The 22,759-nt window shown below is 39.9% G+C and overlaps 1 protein-coding gene across 2 annotated transcripts; it reads left to right on the forward strand.

Annotated features, from left to right (window-relative positions):
• The first annotated feature begins 248 nt into the window (after positions 1-248).
• Positions 249-18,836, forward strand: c1ql4b (complement component 1, q subcomponent-like 4b). Of its 2 annotated transcripts, none has more exons than XM_018673484.2 (3): positions 249-759; positions 1,309-2,783; positions 15,990-18,836. In XM_018673484.2, the coding sequence occupies exons 2-3, from the start codon at positions 2,244-2,246 to the stop codon at positions 16,167-16,169; spliced, it is 720 nt and encodes a 239-aa protein (XP_018529000.1). In that variant the 5' UTR covers positions 249-759; positions 1,309-2,243; the 3' UTR covers positions 16,170-18,836. The 2 variants fall into 2 exon arrangements, with proteins under 2 accessions (XP_018529000.1, XP_018529001.1); XM_018673485.2 differs by having other exon boundaries at positions 2,128-2,783.
• The last annotated feature ends 3,923 nt before the right edge of the window (positions 18,837-22,759 follow it).

Consider the following 22,759-nt stretch of genomic DNA (forward strand, 5'->3'; position numbering starts at 1 on the left):
TCTTATTTATTTATTTTTGGTTGTATAACCTGTGGTGCAAATAAATCTTCAATATTTGAACAGAGAACGACATCCTCTGATTGAACTATTAAACAGTAGTCATTTGATTTGTGAAAAGGTCACATGCAGGATGGGATGGTGGATCTCAATGTGTGTGAGAGTGAGTATATGAGTGTGAGTGAGTGTGTGTGTGTGTGTGTGTGTGTGTGTGTGTGTGTGTGTGTTACGGAGTGAGGGCGGGGGAGTAGTTGTAGGCAGACACTGAGGAGAGAGAAGCAGGACGGAAAATACAACAAGTGAGTGAACTGTTGCTCTGCAAATAAAGTCGCCCTGCACCGGGATTTGTGCACGTCTCAAGTCTGCAAAAGTAACTCGTCAGAATATGTAATTTCACTTGCAGGAGCGCTACGAGACTTTGAGTTGTAGCATGTTATTGTTACTCTTTTAAAGGGAAGAAAAAAAATCCTCCGCGTCTGCTCGGACTGCCTGCCTTGAAGCATTTTTTGTGGACAGCTGCTGTCCGGCCACCGCGCAGGAGTCCTGAACGAGATGCTGCAAGTTCAAATATTAGTGTGATCTTCTTTTTTTTGCTGCAACTTCACCCGATGCGACAGTGGAGGCGCTCAGTCAGTCTTTGGAGGATTTCATTCCGGTCCTGGACCAATTTTTCCTGCGGCGTTTCCATCTGAACCCGCAGCATGAAAAGACACTGAACACCGCGGGTAGAAAGGAAAGAGGGAAGGGAAGAGAAAAATCTGGGTGAGTTGATGTATTTTTTTGCGCGAGTTTCTGAAAAGTTTGCTCGTGAGATCATTATTTCCTCGTGCCCTGATTAAATCTCGGCGAGTGTTTGAAATTTAAGTGACTATTTTAATTAAAAGAGAATTACTCCAGAAACTTCTTTATAATTAATTTAGTATTTTTGCTGTTAATAACTGTGTGAGTGTGTAGATCATGATGAATGTAGGCCTGTAATAATATCAACATGTAGCAATGAACTCTTTGATTACTACACTACTGAGGTTTCCTATTTTGTTTCCTTCATGAGCAATAACAAAGCTGTTTAAATATACCTAAAGCATTATGACAAATCCCTCTGTTGTCTTTCACATTTTTCTGTATTTTAAATTGCAAAATACAAATTTAAATATTCATTCATGACAAATTCAGCTGCTTAATTTGTTACATTTCTTCTACATTTTAAGTTCAAATTTAATACGGACAACAGCAAAGGGATGTGGTTTTGTTTGTCCATGACTGCTTATTTTATTACGTGTGTGAGTATTTGTTGTTTTCTTTTCCTTCTAGATTGCAAGAGATTCAGTGATTTGCTGTGATGCTGTGATAAAATGTTTTCAGCTTTACCCAAGCTACCTTTAAAACAAGAGTTTCCCCGCTCAGCACAATTTGGCCTGCCCTTTCCTCAGAATTTGCCTTTTTATGACCTGTAACAAATCTGTGCTTTGAATGGAGGATAGACTGCTGAGATAAATCAGATCCAGGCTCCTTTTAACTACAAGTATATAGAGAGGTGTGAGCCCATCAACAAAAATACACACAAGCAAGGGAGGAAGGAAGGAAGATTTAGCAGTTTCCTTCTCTTCTCATTCCTGGACAGACAAGTAAAGCGCCCTTCCCTGTATGTGGTGGGTGAGATGAACTCCAGTGGGAATACTGTAGACCCCACCTGACAGCTCTCTGCCTGAGCAACTGAAAGCCTTTCACTGGAACTTCCACAATTACAGAGCTGGATTTCAAAAAATGAAAGCATTGGCCTAAAATCCTAACATTTCAAAGGTGATGCTCATTTTTGACAAAGACATTTCAAATATTTCATATTTTTGGCTTGCAGAGTGAGGTACTATCTCTAAATATCCTAGGTTTAAAGCCCCCAGACATGGTGAGCCAGAGAAACTAAAAAATAAAAGGAGACAAAACAAATGTACTGAACATCAAGAAATGGAAAAATGTATGTCATTCTCCCCCAGACTGTTGATTTTTTTCCTGCTCCTGTCTGAGACTTGCCGGTCCCGCTCCTAGAATAGCCCCCATTTCTTTTCTCTGCCCCGCACAATCACACATTTTCGCCTTTCACCCTCTCGATACAGTAGTTACTTTTCTCCCCAGAGTTCAGCCTGGCTGGCACAACCATTCCAGCTAAGGGGGAGGAGGACTTCCTCACGCTGGCCGCCTCCCGGCTCAGCCGCAAGAAACGTGTCATTGGGGCTGGAGTTGGCGTGGCCATGGTCCTGGTCCTACTGGTGGCCATTCCCCTATTGGTCCACACCACCAAAGGGGGAGGGTCCGGAGGAGGGGGCACGCATTACGACATGCTCGGGAGCTGCAAGATGGTGTGTGACACTTTAACCCCCCCACAGGGAGAGCTGACAGCCGTCTCCCCTCAGCCCCCAGACTTCCCAAACCGCAGGGGAAAACAAGGGTATAGAGGGAGCCCTGGACTTCCTGGTCCTCCAGGTCCTAAAGGGCCCCCTGGAGAGCCTGGCAAGCCTGGCCCACCTGGTCCACCGGGGCCTGGACCCGGTGGCTATGGCCCCTCTTTCTACAACCCCAAAATCGCCTTCTATGCTGGCCTCCGGAAACAGCACGAAGGGAGCGAAATACTAAAGTTTGATGACGTGGTGACCAACGTAGGGAACTACTATGAGCCGAGCACCGGCAAGTTCACCTGCCCTCTGCCAGGTATCTACTACTTCACCTACCATGTGCTGATGAGAGGTGGTGATGGGACGAGCATGTGGGCTGACCTGAAGAAGAATGGACAGGTGAGTGTGGGTGCGATCGTGTGTCTGAAGTGTCTCTCTGAACTTGTAATCTGAGTGTTTGGCCTCTTGACACAAACCCTCAGTCAAAAAATCTTTTTTGATCCTGTATCTCTTTGTGTCACCAACAGTGGCTACAATAACAGCAGCAAACCACAGGTGTGTGAATGTGTGTGTCTGTGTTAGTGAGCTCTATATACATAGAGCAACTGCTGTATAAGTGTGTGAATGGGCGAACGTAACCTGTAAAGTGCATTGAGTTTGCATCCTGTTAGGTCAAGAAAAGATCTGGATTTGGGTTAAAATAAGGTTTGGGAAAGATTGTGGTTTGGGTCACAATTACAGCTTCAATGATTGTGGTCGAGGTCAAAAGAAACAGTGGAACAATGTTATTCTGTTTCATTTTTTACTTTTGTCCACTCCTGACAGGCAGGAGTCGTAACTCCCACAGCCACTAGAGGGCGTTGTCACTTGAACGCAAATGAGTGTAATTGTTTGGACATTTGCTGAAATGATTGATAGTGCTGTTTTTTTGGGAGGACAGTCCCACATTAACTAAATGTACATCCTTAAAAGATATCAATAGCAACACGACTCAGTTCAATAAAAGCTGATAATTAAAAGCATCGCAAAGGTAATATTTTTCCTGGCCTATATTGCATTGCCCAGATGTTGAAATTATTGTGTAATAGTTTGACTGCCTCTCAGTTTTTTAGAATGAAAAAGTGGGTTCTTAACAATAGACTGAGAGCATAATGGTAATGTTTTCGACAAAGACACTTCTTTAGCAAAGGTTTGACAAAATATACAGGAAAGAATCAAATTGCTGTTTACTTAAAGTAGAATCAAAGTAAAATGATTAGGAAATGTGAGGATAAAGAAGAAATAACAAAGGTGGAATCAAAGTACAAACAAAGGAAGGACTTCAAAGTGCTTTATGTGGAGAACCAAAATGTAATGTACAACTTCCAAACAAAGGGAGGGAGAGAGAAAGAGAGATTGACAGCCAAGCGATCAAGAGGATAACAATCCTCCAAGTCTCGGTGGAACAAAGCCAAAATGCAACAGCTGGCTACTGTCCTCTGAGGAACTCTGACTTTAGCACTGATAAATAAACAAGTACAAATGCCTGGAAAAAGCCTTGAACGCTTCCATCTGGAGATCCGTGACAAGCTTGAAATACTAAGCCCTCACTCTGTTGAGGAACTCTGATTCTGACATGTGTGCTGCAGAACAGAAGAATGACGTCCTGGGGATTACCAGAGGATGAGAAAAAAAACATGCTTTGCATTGTTACAAGCTGAACTGAGTGGTTTGATGGTACAGTGGTGGTTTCGCTACACATAATTTACACGGTACATGAACTGACAGCAATATGCTGCTGAGCAGACCATCACCCTGCTGCACTGCTGTTCACCGATACGCCTTACTGAATCTCATCTTAAAATACTTTAAATATAGTATGTGAACCAGTAAGAATATGTCAGGGGACTAGTTGAACAGTTTTTACTGAATATAAGTGAAATCTTTAAAAAATGTAGAGATAGACAGAAAATGCATGGTATGTAACCAAAGTCCCCAGCTCAAACTGAACCTTGAATATTGAGGTAATGTGGTATGAGTCTCGACCCTCAGGCTATCAGAATCGCCTTGTCTGTGTTTTATGTGTTTTTTTTTTATGAGGTGGCCAACCAGTAGGAGTCACTAGTGCACCTGGCCTTGTTGACTTTCACTGCAACAATGCTAACATCACCAACAAAACAACATACAGCTAATTGCACATGCGGTACATCATTAGGCCTGCTGCTGGGAATCATACTTAGGGATCATTGCAGTAGTCGACTGGAGCTTCATCTTTGCACCACCTAGGCACATCAGGTCCATTTATTTGTTAGGTAGCTGGATATCTACTACTACTAGATATGTGAAAAAAATCTGGCATACACTGATTATCACCATAACTGTCTATCACAATGTGTATTTTGTGCCGATTTGGGTCCAGATGGAGATTACAAATTAGGGCTGCAACTAATGATTTTCATTATTGATTAATCTACCAATTACTTTCTCAATGAATTGATTAACCTTTTAGTCTGTGAAATGTGAAAAAAAAAAATGTGAAAAAATGCTCATCAGGGTCCACAGTGACATCTTCTAATTGCTTGTTTTACTTGGCCAACAGCCCAAAACCCAACAATAATATAATATGGAAAGAAGCAGCAGCAAATCCTCGCATTTGAGAAGCTGGGAACAGAAAGTTTGGCATTTTGGCTTGAAAAATGACAGAGACAATAAATTTAATATTAAGATAGTAAATTAATTTGAAAGCACATCGCTACCAGTGCTGTGCAATTAACCAAATTAATGATACAATATGTACCAAAGTAGGCTACACAGATTTTTTATATTGGAAAATTTGCTACAAGCAAACAAGCAAAATGTTCAAAATGTCCAGTATCTGCACCAAAGATAGGCATGTGTTTCTTTGACCAGAATCTGTTAGAATGTTTTTGAGATGCACTGCTATGCTCCAAATACTTACATAGCAGATCTTTTATATGACTGATCAAGTTCATAAAAATAGTTATTTCATTGATTTGACAGGATGTACATAAAGTGCAGAGTAAAGAGGACAGTTAAATGCCAGATATAATTGGGGGACTTGGTTTGTTGCGTGCCTTCACAGACATTGTCATTCCTGTCTTCTCCTGCTGTTAAATCTTTCATAGCCTTTAGATGAGATCTTCCCCCCACCTGTGCCCCTCCTTTACACACACTCACACACACACACACACTTTACACCTTTGTCGTCCACACTGGCTATTGACTCCTTCCCCATTAATTATCTTTTCGATCAACTAAATTATTTAACCCAATTCAGTGCTGATCTTGCCCTCACAGTTTCATTGCACTCGCTGTTTTTTCCTGTGAATAGACAAGTGTTCTGGGAGCACAGTGAGACGGCTAGGTCAATGAGAAAAACCTTGAGGATGATATTGAAAAAGTTTGTCAATTGAGAGCCTGTAAAGAGATTCAGCAGCTGTAGCTTTGTGAGATAACATTCTCACACTGTGAAAATTAGATAACGAGTGAGAACATTTTGGATGATATGCTTATTTTCTTTCTTGCCAAAAGTTTGACGAGAAGATTGATCTCATGTCAATATCAAACTAGAACCAGCAGTTGGTTATCTTAGCTTAGCATAAAGACTGGTGGCAGGGTGAAACAGCTTAGCCTGTAACTTAACCACTCATTAATATTGTTGAAAAGTTTACAATTACTTTTATCCACTGAAAATACAAATTATTGTTTTATGACCTGCAAATAAACAGGTCCAAAAACCAAGGTGTGACAATAACAATTTGCTGCTTTGAGCTATGTCCTGGAATGTTATGCTAAGCTAAGCTAACAGGCTGCTGGCTCTTGCTTTATGTTTACTGTGAGAGTGGTATTAAAAGTGAATGAGGGTTTTTTTTTCCTCCACCGACCTGGTTCTTTGAAGTCTGTTATGTCTGTCTGTAGTGTGTTTGGCAGCAGGGGTGTGTGTGTGTGTGTGTGTGTGTGTGTGCGCGCAAGTATTGTCAGACTGATATACATGGTGTTGATCAATGTCTTGTCAAAGGGAGCTGAGAATAAGACACATCCTGGGGAGAGATGACCGCAGAGACAGGCAGGACACAGACAAGTGGGCTGACAGGGAGAGAGATGGATGGATATTCACAGGAGAATGGACAGAGGAGGATGAGGAAAAAAAGGCAACATATAGCATCCTCTGTCCTCGTTGAAGGAAGGGGCTGAGGAGAGGGGATAAAGCTATGTAATCAGACATATGACTGGTACATATGAAACAATTCAGACATTCAGGCTCTCATTATCTCAGCTGTTGGCTAATGAAACATGTAGTGTATGTGCATGTTTACACCAAGTTTTCAGAGCTGAATTACTCAATTTGAAGAATCCTCTTCACTCCTAGTGTCCCATAACTCATCAAAAGATTGGTGTTGAGGTAGATGACCTTTTCAATGGATATATAATTCACCACCAATATGTACTTTGCCCTTTACAGTGATGAGCATGGAGTGGGAGTATGAATATTTATAGCTGGTCCAATATGGCCGAAACTGGGTTGGTCAGTTGGCCGGTTTGTAGTGACCACACACACAAACATGCACACACGTATACACAAACTGCAGTTTTGATGACATCAGCATCATAGTAGCTTTTCAGCATCTCATCTGTTGACACTTGGTAACCTCATTATGTGGCAGCGGCATTAGGTTGGATTCAAACCTCCTGGAGGATGAGGCTGGTGGACAAAGCGGTGCCTTATTAAAGCCCAACAAAATGCTCTGACATGTGGCTCAGCCTTAACAATGTAAGATGTAAAGGTTAGAAGGAAAGACGAATTAAAAGTGGAGATAGAATCTTTGCATTAAAGGTGCATTATAAGTGCACGGGTTAGAAAAACAGAAGTGTAGGTTCTGATAAAGGTGCATCTGTTGGTTTTTATTATAGTGTATTGGTTAATATATTATTAAAGGTGAGTGACCAGGGACCAATAAATAGAGGCTAGTTTTAGCAACAAACAGCAATGACAATGTTGTGCAAACTAATAATTGTCATTGTGCTTACCATAAAAGCTCTTCAAGTCATTGTTTTTTAATATGTAACTAACTAGAAACCAAGTTTTATGTGTTAACATTAAAGAATCACTAATAAGCTCTGTGAGCTAATTAGATAATTAAATATGTCACTTAAGAGTTTGTGGTGATGACAAGCTTGGACTGAATTAGAAGAAAGTAATGGCTCGCCTCCAGTAGGTAGGTGTGATGTGGCTACTGTGAGAGGTGGAAGCTGCTAATTACAGTATGTCATGCGAGGTGTCAGTATGGGCCCAGTGTGGCACTTCATTAGACACTTTCAAATGTATTTTATTTTGAGCTGTGTTTTTTTCCCCCTCCTCAACAGTTGTGCGTGTTGATAGAATAATTAATTCATTCAAATTTTTTGTGCATTACTGTCAGAGGCAATGATCTGAACATTATAATGGGGATTATCTTATGATAAAGGACAAAAGTCCATCTTTTCAGACAGCGCTTTATGTTCAGTGAATAGAAAGAATCCTATTCTATACCCTGCAGCTTGCCCTTGTCTTGTTTTTTTTCTGCTTGTCCTTTTGACTGAAAACACACACGTTTATGTGTATGTTCATGCACACAGCCATTATTTGACTATATGTTTGTGTTATAATGGCTGAGGCCATTATATTCTGCAGACTAAAGGGTTTTGGCTGGTTGTTACGGTGTTTTGTCATGCCTTTGTTGTGCTTCCCTCTTGCCTCCCCATTCTATCATTATTTTTCCTCATCAAGGAAGCATTTCGTCTCTATTATAAACAGCCATGTTTCACAGATAGTAACAGAACTAAAATGAATAATGCTAAAATGTGCATTGGATTATTAAGAAATTTTAAGAGTAGGTGAATCAGAATTTGATGGATATTCACATCTGACCTGTGACACATTTTATATTTCCTGTTTGTGTTGTCACTTACTGTGCATCCACAGCAGATGCAGGTGCACAAACTTGATTATTATGAGACAGTCAACAACATGTCATTAAGGAATAGTATAATTCAACTTCAGAGCTGAAGCTTTCCTGTAGCTGATGCTCTGCAGGTAGACTGTCCACAGAACCCATTTATATCCAATTAAGGCATCTCCTCTACCCTCAAAGGTTTCACTGTAGAGCCAATTAGAGACTTTCTAATCAACATCTTGACACCTTGGGTCTTGAGTGTCATAGCAAAATATTAGCATTTAGTATGCCAATTAGTGTGTGAGTCTGCAGTGCAGGAGAAGTGTTACATGTCGACCTGCGTATAGACACAGGATACATCAGGCTGGTACACATGGATGGAGGCAGAGAAAACACAGCAGCTTTTACAAAAAATGGGGCTAGGGGGTGGGGGCATTTCAATTGCCTGTCTTCTCTCTCCCAGTTCACCCTTAGAGGTCCCTCAGGTAAGTTTAAGAGACCCCGTCTCAATCGCCTCGCTCCGCTCTGAGAGGTCTGTACATCACAGCGAATGAATCCTGTCAGTTTTATTACCAGAGGATCAAGGCGCCACTGTGAAACAAAACAAAACTGAAAAAACAACACGCTGCATGGACAGCCCACCTCCCCAACCTCATTTACACTCCCCCCCCCCCTACTCCCTCCTCCTCTGAAATAGGCATGCTTGATCAGTTTGTTATCCAACAGGCTCCCTCCCCATTACTCAAAGCTCCTCTCAACTTTGGCTTCCTTTGCTCGAATCCTGTGCTTAGACTGTTAAAAGTGCGTGCAGCTGCTCACCAGTCTGTGTGTCCTTATCCAAATTTCTGCTTCCACACCCTCCTTTTCACCTCGTACCCTTCTTTTCTCCTTACCCTATGTCCTCCTTCCATCAGTTTTCTCTGACACAAAGCTCAGACATAAACATTATGAACACTCAGTTTGATATTGAGTTGATATACATAAAAATGATGGAGATCTGTGGCTGAATACATTTGAAATACAGTATGTCAGCCCTTAAATATGTCACACAAATCAGTGGCCCACAACTGAAAATCTAGATTTTATAGAGCATTCAACGCTGTTGGTGAATTTATTTCTATACTGTCAATTCCCCACTCTCCCTTTTTCTCTCTCTCTCTCCCACCTTTCTCTGTCTCTCTCTCTCTCCCCATTTAATGTTACCCCCCTAATGAAAAGTGGAGGCAGTGTAATCTTCTCTATTGTCCCGTGGGTCACCCCTCTCCCCAGCAGCAGCAGATCAAGTCAGAACAGCGCTGGGCCAACAGACAGAAATTCACTCCCTTGTCGCTATCAATCTCCGCCACTGTTGACAATAATCCTGATTTGCCTTTCCCTCTCGTTTTCACTCCCAAAGCCCCAGCGCTTCCTGCCCACTTTAAGAAAACAAGGTTTCCCTGTAATTGTTACTGGCAGCTGAACCTGCAGATTCCTCTGTGCTGGTTTCAGTGCAATGTGACCGGCTCGGCCTGGTGCAAGAAATTACAGTATTTTTTATAGGAGGTGCAGGAAATATTCGGATGACTCCTGAGATGAGAGAAGCACCAAAAAAGTTGAGTGCTGCTTAAGTGAAAGTACATATTTGTTATCAGAACACATAAAAAGATCAAGTTTGCTTCGCCTTTTTTCTGTTGTATGTGCTTAAAGTAAATACCTTGAAAGTAGCTGATAATTACATTTACTTACATTCTGTTTTTTTAATAAGATCAACTTGTCTGATTTTACATCAAAGTACAAAAAAGTATCACAATAAAACTACTTGTTTTGCAGAAAAACGCACCTCATTAATTATATATTATTACATGTTAAATTATAAGATCATCAATACGAATGCATCAGTGCAAAAGAAACATTTTACTGTCATTGGTTGAGGCAAAACTAATTTTATTTCAACATATATATTTTATGTTGTAAAATCTAAATCTGAAAAGGCATTTGTAATTATAGGTGTTAGATAAATACAGTTTTTGTAGTTTTTGTTTAGCTTTTGTTCCATGTTACTGTATAATAATAATAATAATAATAATAATAATAATAATAATAATAATATATGACTTTACAGTGTAAAGAGAAAAAGTACTCATCTGGCTGATAAATGACCTCTATGACTGATATACTGTTATATCAATATCATTATATGTTACATTATTTAGTTATTAATACCAATGCATCAGTACATAAGAGGCATTTTACTGTTATAGCTGGTTGAGGTGGAACTATTTCATTGCATCATATGTGTACATCTGTCAAATAAATGTAGTGGATGTCATGAACAAGTAGTTTAACCTCAGGTTTAAGTCACTATATGTGCATGTCTTTTCATCTTGAGTTTTGTTTTACGGCAGATGCCTCAGATGGCATTTAGTTCCTGATTATACTTATTATTGATGGTTACTGTGATAATATTTAAAATGTCACACACACAAATATGTGAATAAAATGTATAAAATAGTGAACTGGGTTACTGTATACGTAGGAGGATTGCAACCATGAATTAATCATAGACATAACACATTAAATGTCAGCATCTCCACACTGAGTTGAGGTTAAGTAAACCTGTGCCTCTCATAAGGAAGTCAACCATAAAAAGCCATAAATAACATTGTGTCCTTTTGGCTGGCAAATGTAATTAGTTGATGTTCATGTTTAAAAGGCCATTTCAATGAGATGGTGTGAATATCACTGCTGCAACTTGTTATGACCCTTAAATGTGGGTGATTCAGGTAGGCAGAACCCAGCAGTGTGGTGAGCTACTATAAAATGAAGGCTTGTGATATTGCTGTGTATTCACATATAGAGATGTAAACTAGCTTTAATTGTAAGCATATACTGTACTTGTAGCAAGTTACAGCAGTCTGTCAGCTTCTAACTCAGCTGAAAATATTGTCAGGGGAATCATCCTGCTCAACCATGTAGACAGATGTTGGATGTACAAGATGTCAGAATCTCTTCACTGTTATATTTTTCCCAAAACCTATTAGGCCTCCTCAGGGGAGTTGTTCAGTCCCCTCAGTGCAAAGCAGTATAACAGTATAAAATAACAAAATGTCTTGCATGCTGTGTGGTTTTTCTCAGGTGTTCACTTGAGATTCATAAAAAACAAACAGGAAAGAGAACTGCTCTTATCGAGATGTAGAAAGAACTGGAGCATGTGTGTGAGTGTGTGTGTGTGTAGGATCGTATCTTGACCTCCTGCTAGTATTTTATGGGCCTATTTGACCACTGTAGCCTATCCTGTGCCCCCATTTATTGTGATTGTATGGAGTTATTGAGGAGTTGGACCTATTAGGCGGGGAGCTGCCATGGCTGTCCGGCTACCAATTACCGTAGCCTGCAGCCGTGTATAGCCTGCCCTGACGCAGCTGGAGGTATAGGGAGGGGTGAGGGATGCAGCGAGGGGATGGGGAAGAGAAGGGTTGGCTTTGGGCTGGGGGGGGGGTGGGGGGTGGGGTCCTCAGGAGACCTGCCACAGCAGCACGCCGTTAATCAATCCGATTTAGACCGGACAGGGACACACTTAGTCGCTGCTCCCGCCAACACTGCCACGGTGGGGGGAGGAGAGAGTGTGTGCGTGACCTGCATCTCATTGGAGTGTATGGACACAAAAAGATGGATAGATGGGCGCAGGATGAAGAGATAGGGATGGGGTGGCGAACGGGAGAGGGATGATGGAAGGGGCGTGAGGTGTGAGAGACAACAATTAATGGAGTGATGTGAGTTGAATTAAAACAAAGGCAATGTATTGATTCATTTCTGTCTTGAGGAGGAGGAATAAAAATGTTCACCTTTTCTACACGGAGGAAATGCTTGTACAGACAAATATAGTGAGTCAAATTGATGAAAAAAAGAAGAAAAAGAAAAAAAAGAAGTTCATTTTGGATGGAGGATGAGGAGAAATGGGTAGTTTAGTCTTATTTGATTTGTTTTAGTGATCACAAGGGAGTCAGGGAGGCTTGATGAGGCTGGTGGAGATGATGGACCATATCCTTAGTCAGACCCAGACACAGAGCAAGAGACAAGGATGGAGTGAGGGTATCATATTTGCATTCATTAATATGTATGTGCTTGTGTACTTTATTTTCCACTATTAAATTGATCGCCCGCTTGAATAGTCGGTTACTTACCCAATAATGGCGCAATTTATTATAAGGAGATTTGCTTGCTGTGTGCGAAAACAAAACTTAAGACTTTGATCTTAGAATGGGAGTAGATGAAATAATGGAGTCAGCTGTTTTCCCACCTTGAAGTGTGTGCAACTAAGTCCTGGGATACTGGAGTGTTCATCTAGGGAAAAAGCTCCAATTACAGGGGGAAGGAAGTAACATGACATCAAATCTACTTGTGTGGGCTGCTGCAAGTGTTTGGCTTCATTCTTGTCCTAATGAAACCTCCTCTTAATTGCAACATGTATGGGAGCATTATTGGTGCATTATTGGATCAGCACTCAGTGGTGTGGTATTTGTTCTCTGGTATGTAAACATGTACAGTAATCATCAGATGGAACGATTTCCTTCTAAATGGCTGGTCATACCATTACACACCCAATATCATATTTAATCAGAGTGTGTTTGTCCCATCGTAAACCTGTCCAAATGCAGATAAAAGAATGAAGAATGGCTGACAAGACCATATTGCTCCAAGTTCTATAGTCCTCACACCAGATAATGTATCTGTGAATACCAGCAACTGCTGGATGGCAGCCATTAATGCCATTTTTTATGAAGCTCATAATGTCTAAAGGCCATAATGTAACTGTGTTGAAGGGGTGTTGATTACATTGTTTGGTAATTTTGAGGCTCATGCATGGCATCTTTTGCCATGTTTAGCACTTAATATAGTTGAATTAATGTTTTCCATTTTAGAAAAAAAAATTAGAAAAATGTAAATAAACACATATCTCATTTCCATTTGTAAAAATCAAATGCATTGTTGTTTTTAACCAGTGGGAGGCAACAATGCACTTCCTGTGCCTAGTCCGTCTGAATTCAAAAGAAGACGAAGATATCAAAACAACACAGACTGGCTCTATTTCAGGCAAACCAAATCACCCCAGATGTTTGATGCATTCGTTATATATCTCTATGGGCTTTTTGAAAATTTCAGACATTGTGACAAAGCCAGCTTATACTACTTGAGCACCTGAATAAGTATGTGCTTCCACATAAGGGGAAGACGCTAGTTAAGTCCGTCAGTGTGGCCCAGGACACATCTGTGTACACACTGGTAAAACAATATGGCCATATGCAGCCCAGACCACCACTGAATGTGGTCTGAGTGATCGGATCTTAGTACATCCTCAATGGGTACATTCACACCTCTACACTTGTGACTGGATCACCCAAGATGCCTGTTTATATCAGGTATGAACAGGGCCCTACTGTGCTCAAATTTAAAGCTGCTATAATCAATATCTTTATTATAACAATAGATAAAAATTATTATATTTAATGTGAAAGGTGTCACTCCTATAAACCCACAGAGAATTATCCAGATTCCCCACAACACTGCAAAGCACCTCAGTGACTTTCAGCTCATTGTTTTGATGTTTTGGTTCCCTCTCACTGCTCTCATCAGCTGTATTCTCAGCCTCAGCAGGCAGCTGTTTGTGGCATAAAAGCTTTAAAACTCCAGCGTGCACTATCTGTCCAGCACCAAACGGCAAACAGACACACCTAGTGACTACATGGTGAACACAGTGGAGCAATTAGCAGCCAAAGAGACAGATATTTCCCTCAGGAGTTAGTTAGGACCAAAACCAGAACCAAAGAGAGAGTGAATATTGGACTTATATTCATCTGGTGGACAGAAACATGACTCCAAATGAAAGCGTAATGTGTAATGGCAACTGTATGCTGACAATTTGTTCTATAAACTTAAAAGGTGACAATATGCCAGTTGTGTGTTCATTACTTGCTGATTTACATGATGGTCTTTATCCATTTTATGCTTACTGTATATGCAAGTGTAAAATGGACCATTTAATGTATATCACTTTGCAAAGCTGAATACCAATGAAACAATGGCCAAAAACAACCATAGACACTAAAAACTAATGGCCAAAATTTGTCAGAAACTGTGAATACCTAATGAGTTTGGTGAACAGTGTTAGCAGTTCAGCTGAAAGAAACAGTATTTATTGTACTTGTTGTAATTGCTTGACAAATCAACTGATGTCCTCCTTGATGCCACCCTTGCAATCCCCTATCAGACTCGCCTCTGCAACAGGTGGATCAGGTGTGAGAGCAACAGTCCTCTGGAAAAATTGATAGCAACTAAGAAAGGTTGTGCTCTCAGATGGAGGTTTGAGGCCAAAGATCACTGCACATCTCATCTATCTACACAGTGGGCAGGAAGGCATCTGTGCTGATGACATTACACCAAGATCACAGAATGAAACAGGAAATAAATTGGCACTAGTTACATCCAGATAAAGTGAACGGATTGGTTGTGGGTGGGAGGTTGGGATAAGATTAAAAAGATAAACTTGTCTAAATCATATAAAAAAATGTCAGATGGTCATTTTTTCTTAATTATTATGCGATGCTTATGTGTTGCATTAAGCATCACTGGATTACATTATACTTGCTCTCTTCACATGGAGCATAGATGTCCATATTTCTGCCATATTCACTGTTTTAACCCCATAATTAACATTTAGACAACTGTGGTGAAACATGTCTGCACTGCAGGTGATGATTAATGTTTTGGGCCTATAAGACAGGACCAGGGATCTAAATAAGAGAAGAGAGGACTGTGGGAACAGTGATTTGAAGAGACAAATGGGTGAGACCAATAAATTGGATTTGCCTTAATGAAATATTGGAAACTAGCCAGTGAAAATCGTTCATCTCCAATATACAGTAATAATGGAAAAAAGTTGATGATCACAGATCCATGAAAGCTCAAAAAGTCTGTCTTTAATCTGAGCTCCAATAGTGTTCTCAAATCTCAAATAAGTACAATTTACAATAATTATCAATAATTAAAATGAAGAGTCATTACAAACAAATAACATATTTTTTTCATTTGAGTTGAGTTTAGTTAAATGGTTCAGTGCCATTCATAGATAAAGTTCAAGGATGTTGGTCATACATTGAGCAAGAATGTGCCTAAGTAAATCTGTAGTGGTAAACCTGAATAAGTCATGTCACCACCACAAATGTAAAAATCAGATCTGAAAGACACTGCCTCCCTTTCCCCCTCTCTTCAATCTCATCCAACCTCAACCTTCTTCTCTGTCTCCCAATTTTGTAAAATACGCAGAAGCTCTAACTATGCTGCAAAGTTGTTATTAAAAAATCTGCAAAGTTTAGACTAATTATACAATATTTGTATTAGCATGAAGACTTGAATTTTCCTATTAAATTATGTACTGCTGAGGAGGTTTTCCACTCAGTTTAAACTAGAACTCACAAAGAGGGATCAAATCTTTGTCCGATATGGTACAAAATGGCCAATATGAAATTGGCAGACCCCTGTGGTTTAGGGGTTAAGATGCCAGGTTAACACCATAGGACACAGTGTTCCAGCAACAACACATGGCACAAAAACTCTACTAAACAGGCTCATTAATAATCTAATTTCTCTGTGGCATTTCCTTTTCTACTTAAATGTTTCTTGCCTTTTATCTCAGGTGAGGGCCAGTGCAATCGCTCAAGACGCAGATCAGAACTACGACTACGCCTCAAACAGCGTCATCCTGCATCTGGATGTGGGGGACGAAGTCTGTGTACAGCTGGACGGCGGCAAAGTTCACGGGGGAAACACCAACAAATACAGCACGTTCTCTGGATTCCTCATCTACCCCGACTGACAGTATACTCACGTTTATATACTCTCTCTCTCTATAATCAAGCAAAAAGTTTCCTCTCCTCTAACACGCCATGCTTCCATAATGTAATTTGTCATTCCAATGCTTTCAGTACACAAAACATAAAATAACATGATCACAGTTAACAAATAGAGTTTGAGGAGAATTTGTGTAAAAATGAATATAGTATTGTATATACCACAGGCTAACATTTACTTATGATACACACACCTGTGTGGTCATTATTCTGTGCCATGTACAGTATGTGTAAGCATGGCTAAAACACACAATTAACATCTGTTTCACATGCACACATTCGCTTGTACACGCACACACAGGTGTGCACACTTGGACTGAACTGCTCCTAGTTGTTAAACTGATGACCGTCTCACCCACCGGTCTGAAATCGACTGAAATGATCTCTGAATGTAGACTGTAAATCGAAGTGTGTGTATTTGGCTGCTGCCTCTCGCCTTCACCATGAGATGGATTTTCAATATGGCCGTAGACACCAAACGAGAAAAGTCATGAATATATTGATCGCAGCTGATATAACAGCCAAACACCATGATCACAATCCAGTGTGCCGTATGTCTGTGTTCACAGCCGTGTGCAAGCATATGTGTGTGTTCACTCTCCCGTTTGTGTTGAGGTGTAAAAAATCATTGCGTTGCTGTTAGTTTGACTTGCACTGTCTCTGACTCCTGTTGAGGGAGGGGAGGGGAGGGGAAGGGTGTCAGGTTGTCGGTAACAGTCCCTTAACACACACAGTATATCGATATTGAGGTTTAGCTTTGAGATTTTCCCTGAGCCAGAGCTTATGACAGAGTCTCATCATGTCTTGCTAATGAGCTGAGGCTTTCTCTACACCCTCACTCAAACCAGACATCCACAGTCTGTAGTACGGTGAATAAGACTTAAAAAAAATAGTTCAGCATTTTGGAAAATTCGCTCAGCTGCCAATTTTTCTTGCCAAGAGTTAGGTGAGAAGGTTGATACCCCTGCCATGTCTGACCTTGTGGGAAAATGGGAAGGTGGAGTGAAAAGATGTCTGTCATTAGCCTTATTTCTATCAACATATTTTTATGCATATGCCACTAAAAAAATTTGCTTCAAAATTTGCTTGACAATTATATGAAAACATGACTACTCACTCTTGACACTCAGTTGTGTCAAGAATGAAAAAAGAGAGAGTTTAAAATCTGAGCTCCTTTCTCACCTCTGCACAGCTTGCTAATCCTGGGATAAAGTAAACATGAATGTCAGATTGACAGTTTCTGAAAAGATCTAGGTTGTCAGGGAAGGAGTTTTGGAAAGCTACTCCACCACCTGAGAAGTTCTGAAAAAGCATACTTACTGCTTAATGCTAACATGACACTTGAGACGGGGGGAAACAGCTAGCCTGACTCTATTGTGATGTAACAAACTCCACCTACCAGAACCTTTAAAGCTAACTAATGAACATTTATACCTTGTTTGCAGAAGAATTTAAGGTTTTGCTGGCTGGCAGGTTTTCTTTCCTACGGACAGAGCCTGGCTAGCTGTTTCCCCATTTCTAGTCTGTATGCTAAGTTAAGCTAACAGGCTGCCAGTTCCACCTTAATATTTACCACACAGACACAAGAGTGGTATCAATCTCATCATCAACTCTCTGCAAGTAAATGACTTAGGCTATTTCCCAAAATGTCAAACTTCCATGGATTTTACTGTGAATGTAACCACGTGAAGATGTATTTGAAATGCAAGTGACTGTTGTTAATGTTTTACTGCCATATGCCATACCTATAGGTTTTTTGTGCCTTACACTTTCTATTTTATTTTTAATGCATGAGACAGTATCCCTTGCTGAATCCAAGCTATATGAACAAGCTAATCCCATGCAAAACAAACAGCGTTCTGACAGGGATTTCTGATGAAAACCTGTCCAACGGTAGGCAGTCCATGCAAATGTTGTTACACACTTAATGAAATGCAGATGCTTAACGGAGCACTCTGACTGTGAATCTTTGTATGTAACTGGAGGTAACTCACTGCTGTAAATAAAAGCCTCTTAAATGGAGACAGAGGTTTGTTCTGTATGGTGGGAAACACCTGTGGAAATGAACAACAGAAGCATGTCACTGTGTAACTCAGAATTTGCATACAGAAAAAATATAAAAATATTGTTGTAACCAAATTAGCATATTTAACAATTCTATTTTTTTCATGATATTATGCTTAGACGGGTTTAATGTAAATCTCAATTTAACACATCTATTGTAGTTTAGAAGAAGAGAGCTCTGTATTGGTCCGATGTGTGGCAGAGCAGGTCCGGCCCTGAGGCCTGATAGCATGACTGTACCCTGATGAGATGTGAATGTGAACTTTCTGATCAACTTGTCATTCTTGTGCTGTGATTTAAAAAAAAAAAAAAAAAAAACATTCTGACATTGTGTATTATCCTACACAGACATTCCTGCTGAGTGGCTTTACATAACCTCTGTGCCATGCCGCGTCCTACTGTGTGTGTTTTCTGGCGCTGTTACCTTTGTTCATGAGCAGTGTGGATTCATTGTTGTCACTGTACTTTGCAAGCTGAGTTGTGTGTATTTGTTATGTATGAAATCAACATAGATTTTTCTCTGCCCCCGAAGACCACAAAACACAAATAAAAAAGAAAATTCAGGATTATTTTGCTGTCACTGAGTCACAGTAAAACCAGCACTTTCTTTATTCTTTACTCCACCACTCAGGTTTTTTGATCACAAAGATTACAATGTTTTAGCAACATTTTATACTGGAACCAAATATTTATTAAATTACAGCGGAATAAAAGCTACCCTGAGATCCACAAATATTTCCCAATGTTACAAACAAAATCCAACAATAACTGTCTTGCCATGGTGTTGCTCCACTGATAAAGAATACTACACTCAGTGGTCACTTTATCAGGTACACCTGCAAATCTTCTGCCATAAAGTCTATTTTCATGATGCCTATAATCTTCAGGGTATTTTTTGACACTGTGTGCTTATAATGCCAATGACGATTTATAGCAGGTATGATATTTACCATGATCATTTTAGTTTAGGAGATAGCATGATAATACTGATGAGCACCAAACACAAACTACAGCCATGTCTTTTTGCAGGTATTTAGTCATAAACTACAAATTAACTTATGGTAAAATTTCATCGCAACCCATCTAGTAGTACTTAAAATATTCAAATTGGTACCAGAGTGGTGAAACAATTAACTGACCGACATTGCCACCCACAGAGCCATGCCACTAGTGTGGCTGATAATTAACACAGATCTGCTGGGATGGTGAGAGTTTTGTAAAGTCCCTCAGATACCAAAACCTCAGCATTCTGTGGTACAATGTGTCTTCATAGTTCTTCCCAAATACTGGAGCATGTTGGAAAGATTTAATGTAGCTTATCTTTAGAGAAGAGGAGCCTGTGTTTAAATTTAAATTTCATCAAACAATGCCTTGTGGTCACCATGTCTCTGTTTCAGATTTATTATCAGTTGTATCTGACTCCATAATTAAAGGTGTGGTTGACTAAATTCAGGTACAGGAAATAGTTGAACACAAATACTCACTGGACAAAATATGGAATGAAACATCTGAGATCAAGCAGAATTACAGAATTACAGCTACACTGACCTTTCTGAACCTGATGCTGCTTCTACCTGCTGCAAAGCCACCCTGTGAAAATGAAACACTGGCTGAAGGGAGTTCTCACCTCACTAGAATAAAAACAAGGGGATGGATTTTTAATTAAAGGTAGGAGGTAGTACTATTCTGGATGAGGAGGTTCTTGCTGAGTGTGGTGCAAAAGAGGAGATGCTGGACTTGGGGGAGGGGGGGTCAGTTGGGTTGTATCTCAGCAGTGAAAGCCCCCCCAGCCCACCCCAGGTCCCAGTGCTCCCTCCTCGCAGATTCCAGCGTTAAGTTAATTGGACAGGGAGAGAGGGCTGAGGAGGGAAGCGTTCAGCCCCATTAGCAATCCCCCTGTGGAAGGCTGAGCCGAGAGGATCACAGACTCACAAATAGGAGGATTAAAATAATCAATAGGCTTCTTTCCTTCAGTACAGACGGGTGCAACTCATACACACACACACACACAGACACATGCTGTTACTCGGATATGCGTACACACGCTCACGAGCAAACACAAACACACAGAGAGTCTGAGGAATACTAGTTCAAGGGGCACTACTCTCTTCAATGTTGTCTCTGGACTTTCACAAATTAGCCTGGGTCATGTAAGATTCACACACACACACACACACACACACACACACACACACACACACACACACACAACACAAACACACAAACACACACACACACACACCTATTCTCTGTTAATGAAGGTTAATTTAGCCTCTGACTAAATGAGGACCAGTAAAAAGGTCACAGACATGAAAACAGTCTGACATGTCTATATTTTCTGTACTTTTATGTGTGCTGAATTCCCCATTTTTATGACATTTATGTAAAAGTCTGTGTTAATTTAAAGTCTTATAGGGGTAGGATGACAAAAAAATGCTGTAGTCCTTGGACATTTTAATTTATGGAATATAATTCGTACTGCCCAGATAAATGTGTATGATTTTGTGCATAATTTTTGGTTGTATATATCCATGTATACGCCATGGAAGCTTTTATTTTTGCTGTGTTATTTATAGAATATTATAGGATGTATTATATTATATTTTTGGACATATTATATTCATATAATACATAAGTCTGTGATGGAGCATGCACTAATGGCTTAAATGTGTCATTTGCTGAATTTGTTACAGTATATATATATGTATGTATTCTATATGATTTTTATTGAAACAAGCCCTTCCCAAACATAATTTTAATGATGTCTGCATGACAATATGAAAATATTTAACCTATTAGAGAACAGTAGGCACATCACTGAACTATAGTCCTTACAACCCCTCCCTATTTTTTCCTATATGAACCTTATAAATGAAGCTCTGCATAGCAGCAATCCCATGAGACACATTTGATGCACACATCAGTGAACTGTGTACAGTTTCTAGAGCCGATTCAATTGGTCAACTAATTGGTCATCTGAAAAATAATCACCAACTAGTTTGGTGATTATTTGATTTCATATAAATTTTTCAAGCATGATCTCCAGGTTAAGAACCTCTGCCTTTAACAGTAACATGCAGATGAAGCAACCCTCTTTTGACGAAACTGCCTTTTAAAAATGACCAGTAAAACTTGTTTGACACATTATCCATATGAATCACAAGCTAGAAATACATAACAAACAACTTTTAAGACTAGATATTAAATTGGGATAAATGAAGTCATCATTTCCTCCTGCTGCTACATCCTGACTCTCCTGAGTGAATAACAGACATTCCTGCAAAAACAACTTTCAAGTGTGAAACAAACTTTATATGTTTCCAAGAGAGTGCCTTCATAGGTCAGGTCTTGCTGCAACCAAGATAATTAATTGATAGTCGGCCCAGGAGACACTAACTACCTGATTAATATGAATGATTATTACATAGATTATTAAAGCCATATTTTAATCAAATATCCACTGTGCACTCACTGTCACTGAGTCAAAACCATTTTGTTTTGATTGTGAGTCTTATTTCATTCGCTTGTGTATCCAAAAAACCCTGCTGCCTGCCTTTCCTTTTCTTCTGTCTCATCTCATCAGCACCCTCACTCAGGTCTTGCTGCGGGAGGTCATTTTTTGCCAATTAAAAAAATTTAATTACCCTTTTTTAAAGATTTGCATGTAAGTGATTTATTTCAGGTTTGGCCTCCTTGTGCAGTCTGTTCAAGGCATTAGCAATTAATCAACCTTCAAATCACTTAGAGAGGAAGTTTAATGTGAAAGACTGAGGTGTAGTTGTGAGGCCTGGGTTATACTTAATTTTCAAACAGACACACTTCTTTCAACTGCCACTTACAGTATATCACACACTGGCAGCACTTTGTGGGGCATCAAACAACCTGCTGATTCTGAAAATTGTTTGATTTTTAGTATGTGAAGGCAAAGTCACACCTGACCTGTTAAACCAAATCAATCAGGCCTTATAACGCCCCAAAGAGGTTCATGAAAGAACAGCATTCTTTCATATGAATTCCTTAATATGTATAAATGCCTCACTGACACAAAAAAATGTTTAAAGATTAAGACAGGGGCCACCAACACCTTATACTGCTGTACATCCCTCTCAAAATATCCTTGTATTACAAGGATTTTTCCACCAGTGTGGTCCAGTTGTTTGTTTGGCTCCTAAAGATTGCACTCACAGTGTTGTCATAACAGATACTGTAGCACAGAGATACTTGTTAACTTTGTTGAAGTGAGCCTTTGTAGTCAAAACATCCAGTCTGTCTTACAGGGCTGAAGTTGACTCATGAGTAACAAGATCTGAACGAGTGTCTGCAGTAATGTACATGACCTGAGTGTTTGTTTCTTTTTGGAAAACATTACACTGGCTGTAATATGTTGTTCCTTGTCCTCTACAAAGGCACATGGGGCAGTGATAAAGGCTGTGGACAAAATATCCCTCACACCTCACATCCAATTATTTCTACTATTTCAGCTTCATTCTTG

Source organism: Lates calcarifer, linkage group LG12 (assembly GCF_001640805.2).
Source record: "Lates calcarifer isolate ASB-BC8 linkage group LG12, TLL_Latcal_v3, whole genome shotgun sequence".
In the NCBI taxonomy this organism is placed as follows: Eukaryota; Metazoa; Chordata; class Actinopteri; family Centropomidae; genus Lates; species Lates calcarifer.

Coding starts and splice junctions, on each gene's coding strand:
- c1ql4b (XM_018673484.2), top strand. CDS start 2,244: ATGGTCCTGGTCCTACTGGTGGCCATTCCCCTATTGGTCCACACCACC. Junction 2,784..15,989: donor ACCTGAAGAAGAATGGACAG/GTGAGTGTGGGT, acceptor CTTTTATCTCAG/GTGAGGGCCAGTGCAATCGC.